The 6,000-nt window shown below is 43.7% G+C and overlaps 1 protein-coding gene across 1 annotated transcript in view; it reads right to left on the minus strand.

Annotated features, from left to right (window-relative positions):
- The window catches only part of LOC149461961 (uncharacterized), a 71,396-nt gene extending 66,021 nt beyond the window's left edge, over nt 1-5,375 (minus strand). The window contains exon 1 of the mRNA XM_089677685.1: nt 4,283-5,375. Coding sequence (XP_089533811.1) covers nt 4,283-5,375 — 1,093 coding nt within the window. The remainder of the gene's footprint in view (nt 1-4,282) is intronic.
- Nucleotides 5,376-6,000: the final 625 nt, after the last annotated feature.

Raw genomic sequence — 6,000 nt, forward strand, 5'->3', positions numbered from 1 at the left:
GTGCCTCTGTCGTCTGCTCACGCTGCTGACGGCTTCCGCTTTTTAACCGAGGCCTGTGTTTGGCTTCCGAATACTGCTGCATCCACTGCCACCCTGCGCCATGTGTCTCTGTCGTCTGCTCACGCTGCTGGCGGCTTCCGCTTTTTAACCTAGGCCTGTGTATGGCCTTCAATTGAAGCTGCTTCTGCTCCGCCACTCTGCCATTGGACTCTTGATAGTCGTCTCCCCACGCTGCTGCTGGGGGGACTTTTTAACATAGGCCTCTGTATGGCCTTCAATTTTAGCTGCTTACGCTCCGCCACTCTGCCATGGGCCCCTGTACCGCCTCCTCATGCTGCTGCCAGGTCCAGAGTGTGTCATGGGTCCCTGTACGGCCTCCCATTGCTGCTGTCTCCATCGCCACACTCTGCCATGTGCCACTTTCAGGTCTCCTCACACTCCTGCTGGGTTCCATTTTGTCATAGGGTGCTGTATGGCCTCCCATTGCTGCTGCCTCCACCGCCACACTGTGGCTCCACACTCTGGTTTTGGCCCCGTGACTGCCCAAATGAGTGAAGTGTGCGGTGATTCTAAGATCGACGGCACTCATCTGCATGTCATACTGACTGACAGTATTATTTCTCTTCCCCAGCAGACTCCAAGGGCATTTAAATTAAAGGTACAGTGTTCTGCACTAATATAAAGGCTCTCTGAAGCCTAGAAACACCCTTTTTATAAGTTAAATTTGCAGCGAATATATTCGCCTCGAATCGAATTTATTCCGCGAATTCGGCAAATCAGCCGAATCGAATTTTTGAATAATTCGCTCATCTCTAATCAGAACTACTAACAATTTATCCTCTAGTGTGTCTGCTGTTGTGAAGAAATATATATAATATTTGGGGGTTTTCAGTAATTTTAAGGTATAAATGGTTTTTAAAACATGTAAACCAAAAAATTAAAAATGTCTCCAGGACTCCATGGACCCCTTCATTCCACACAGTCTCCAGGAACCGGGAAACCACAGAGAAACCAAGTGTCCCCGACTTCCTCCCCAGGCTGGGATGTCCCCCTGGTTGGGTGCCCCCTACAGTAGAAGAAGCAGACTGCACCGGACTACATCTTCTTTATGCTTTGTCTGATCAGGATGGCGGTCATTTCTCCCTGAACATGGAGCTCCCTAAACACGAGGTAAACGTGATGCAGCATTGAGCCCCGTCCAGCTGTAGTGTAGACTTTGACAGGCTGCAGGCAGCGGGGCTGGACGCTGTACCTGTGCCTACCAGGTGTATTATAATGCCAGCATTGCACCCACAGGGGCTGGACCCCCCATGTACAAGGGGCCTAAGAGATACCATCAGCTGGTGTCCCATTCCACCAGACCCCTATAACTGGAAGAGGACATTTTTGGGGGGATGTGTTGTAGAAGAACCCAGACCACGGTATTGTGCGATGAAATTATAATTCAACTTTATTAAATGTGACACTTTAACAACAGAAGAAAAGAGATAAATTGTTGATCTATTTACACCATTTATATAATCTATTCTAAAAAACTGACTAACATATGACACACCCCTCATTAACACAAGCCACGCCCACTTTTGTAACACTCTAAACATCCAAATCCCTGTAAATTCCCAGAAGACACTTTCATCTTTCATCCACAACAAGCTGATTGGGTACAAGAGAACCCCGAGCCCCTCCTGCTCATTCCCACACAACAAGACCATGTCACCATGTACAAGGTGAGAGGACCTGAAGGAGAACAAGACCATGACCACCAGGACCATCGCCTGACTGAAATGGTGTCCTACAGGTGTGCAGAGGTCATCTTCTTTATGTTCCCTGATGGTATGTCTGTGCAAATTCATCCTTGTTTGCAACTTCCCCAACCCCCCATCATCAGAAATAAAGTAATCAGTAGGAAACTTCCTTCTGATGATGATGTCACAAATAATGAAAGCAAACCCTGCAATAAGAAACGCTGCAAACTGTGCAACCAAATCAATCCATCAAAAAGTGTCAGACACTCAAAAGGGATCTTCAATATCTCCGGATCATACAGCTGCACCTCCAGTCATGTTGTGTACCTTATCCAGTGCAGAAAATGCAGCAAAGGATCCTATGTTGGTGAAACAGGACAGGAGGTGCAAACACGGATGAATTTGCAGAAATACCATCAAAGAACATAAAGAAGATGACCTCTGCACACCTGTAGGACACCATTTCACCCAACCAGACCACACAATGGGAGACCTCAATGTTTTAGTACTTAAAGGAAATTTCAAATCCATCCCGGAAAGAAAAACTTTTGAACTAAGAATGATAATTCTATTTGACACCAGAGATAAGGGCCTTAACTTGGACATGGGATTCCTCACTCATTATCCAACAGCTTTATGACTATTAGCTGTAGCTTGACCCCCTCTGTGTGAGTGTAGTATCCCCCCCTCCCCCCTCGCTTTGACTGCATCTTATCTCTAGCCTCCTTTTTTTTTTCTTTCATCTCTTCTAACATTCTGCTAACTTTGTGAGTAGTACTGCTTAGACCTTGAAGAAGGAGACATTCCCCGAAAGCTTGTCCTCAAAATTGTATGTTAGTGCAAATAAATAAATAAGTATCACAGACAGTACTCAATTGTTTCTATTGAGAAACCATGAAATGTTACTGGCCTGTGATTGGCTCTCCTATTGTTAGTGAAGTAAGTGAGACTCCCCTTGTCGGTGTCATTAATGGAATTTCAGAAACCATGTGAAATGTTTCTTCCAAATCCAAAAAGGTGATCCCCTTGGGTAAGTACCCATCCTAATATTCCTGATATGAGTTTGTAGTCCCTGCTATACAGGAAACATGTGGGCAATCATTTACACCTTTTACAGCAGGACAGTAAATATCAGAACACAATTCAAACAGAAGACCAACAGCAGGAAGTCTGCTAACTGAATGTGTAATGCAATCTGTCATTAGCATTCCCAGAGTTCCCTCTGCAACATAGTTGTATCAGCTGTTGGTCCTGTCTGTAGATCTGTTATTTCCCACCTTCTGTAACAGGGTGACAACCCTGATCAGTCTGCAGGAACATTACACAGCAGCGTTGTCACCCTGTACAGGGAAGTCTTAGATAGATTAGAAGTAAGACACACAACAAGTAAAGTCCAACTTCAGCTAACGCTTCTGCAGCAGTTACAGCAACAGGATTTCTATAAGGTTCAACCCCCCATATGAATGGAAGATGACAGTTGTAAGCACCCCCAGCAGTGTTATATGGTGTTTCCCCAATAAGAGGAATTTCAGTCTCCCAGAAGAAGTGGTAGGAATATGACCGCACACTTAGCACTTTGTAAGTTCAGATCTCTTGCAGTTGTACCGTGTGAATAGTTTATGGAGATGAGCAATAGCTGGACAGAAAAAAAAAGATAATAAGGACATCCAATCTTCACCTGATAGAATCCCTTTTGAGAAAACCAGATGAAACATAAGTGGCCAGCTGGGATTAGGTGATACTGTTGAATACATCCCCTAAAACAGCATTAACTCCGTGTTGGAAGGCCTCCAGCAGCTTAAGAAGTTACTCTCTAACCAAACAGAGACCTCTATCTGGCTGGTATCTCAGCTACAGACCTGCCTGGAAAGATGTCATCCATGAGAGGAGATGGAACATGGAAAGGAGGCATTGATCATGGGAGAGGAGGTGGAACATGTAATAGGAGGTGGGGACAAGGTGGGCTTAGCTGGAGCCCTCAAGCCTAGTTATGATGTATCAATTCTCAAAAGAACCTGGAATGGACTCTCCTAATGAGGTTTCAGAGGCTTGGCAAGAAGCCATTGGACCCCATCCTAGACTCTGGTACTGAGGCAATGTTGCTCATGTATTGGTTGGTCAGATTCTGGCAATGAAGAAAACACGTGGGAACATAGCTCAGTTAGTGAATGATGAAAATGCATTACATGTTCAGTCAATGCTCCATAAAAAAGGATGAAGATGAGAATGATGAGGAATACAGTTCAGTCATTGCTGCTTGTCTGAAGAAATGTCCAAAGGTAAAATATTCACAGGCCTTCTAGGTGTGTTTCTGATTGACATAATCACTAAACCCAATGAATCCGATCATTAGAGTCCTGTTTGTTCAAAGTTTTTTTTTTAAGTAGCATCATGTCTTCCTTAGTTTGTGTGAAGACATTGGGCCTGTGAGCCTAATGGGACAACTGTGACTTCTTTAATATTGCCCCTTCTTCTGGAGTTTCCTTTATGCAGCTCAAGCTTGTGAATCCTCTGGTGATAGATTAGCCCGGCATTACCTGTAAAAGCTTTGTCACATTCTGAACATTGATATGGCTTCTCTCCAGTGTGGACCCTCTGGTGTGCTATGAGAACTGACTTCTGTGTAAAAGTTTTATCACATTCAGAACACTGATGTGGTTTCTCTCCAGTGTGGATCCTCTGGTGTATGATAAGATATGACTTCCATGTAAAAGCTTTGTCACATTCAGAACACTGATATGGCTTCTCTCCAGTGTGAATCCTCTGGTGTGTGATAAGATATGACTTCCATGTAAAAGCTTTGTCACATTCAGAACACTGATATGACTTCTCCCCAGTGTGAACCCTCTGGTGTATGATAAGCTCTTTCTTGGTTAAAAAAGCTTTGTCACATTCAGAACACTGATATGACTTCTCTCCAGTGTGCATCCTCTGGTGTCTGATAAGATCTGACTTATGTGTAAAAGCTTTGTCACATTCAGAACACTGATATGACTTCTCTCCAGTGTGAACCCTCTGGTGCATGATAAGCTCTTTCTTGGTTAAAAAAGCTTTGTCACATTCAGAACATTGATATGGCTTCTCTCCAGTGTGCATCCTCTGGTGCCTGATAACATCTGACTTATGTGCAAAAGCTTTGTCACATTCAGAACACTGATATGACTTCTCTCCAGTGTGAATCCTCTGGTGTGTGTTAAGACTTGACTTCTGTGTAAATGTTTTGTCACATTCAGAACACTGATATGACTTCTCTCCAGTGTGCCTCCTCTGGTGTCTGATAAGATCTGACTTGTGTGTAAAAGCTTTGTCACACTCAGAACACTGATATGGCTTCTCTCCAGTGTGAATCCTCTGGTGTGTGATAAGATGTGACTTCCGTGTAAAAGCTTTGTCACATTCAGAACACTGATATGACTTCTCTCCAGTGTGAATCCTCTGGTGTCTGATAAGATGTGACTTCCGTGTAAAAGCTTTGTCACATTCAGAACACTGATATGACTTCTCTCCAGTGTGAATCCTCTGGTGTATGATAAGATGTGACTTCCATGTAAAAGCTTTGTCACATTCAGAACACTGATATGGCTTCTCTCCAGTGTGAACCTTCTGGTGTGTGATATGTTTTGCCTCCATTGGAAAATCTTTGTCACGTTCCAAACAAGAAATAGCTTGAAATGACTCCTCTTATGTATACATGGGTTGGACTTTACTGTAAAGCAATTGTCACTTCCAGAACACTGAAATGACTTTTCTCATGTTGTCCTCTGAGGTTGGATCAGTGTTGAAGAGGACCCAAAGCACTTATGACACTTAGAACACGGATATGACTTGTGTCCTGTGTGACTCCTCCAGTGAACTGCAATAAAAACTTTCAGTCAATTACAACACCCAGATGTTTGGTTTCCCATGTGACTGAGTTGTATTCACGAAGACCAGCATGACCAAAAACGTGGCTCATCAATCCACCTGTACAAAAAAAATAAAAAACAGAATTCTATATAAAAGGGCTAAAGTTGGTTTTTATTTTTAATGATCATTATTAAATATATCTTATATATCATCGCAGGCTGTGTCAGTATTATGGTTGTCCTCAAAGGACCAGTTGTAACTGTAAGACTAGATCTCCAGAGCACCTCACCCTCCCATTACATCAGATGCCAAGAACCCCACACCCATCCTAACATCACCGTGCACCTCCTTTGGAGGCAGAGCGGGAAAGCAGAAAGTGCAGGGTCTGGAGGAGGACCAGAGGAGAAGT

This window comes from Staurois parvus, unplaced genomic scaffold, assembly GCF_062004578.1.
Source record: "Staurois parvus isolate SC_StPar_1 unplaced genomic scaffold, SC_StPar_1.0 ptg000191l, whole genome shotgun sequence".
In the NCBI taxonomy this organism is placed as follows: domain Eukaryota; kingdom Metazoa; phylum Chordata; class Amphibia; order Anura; family Ranidae; genus Staurois; species Staurois parvus.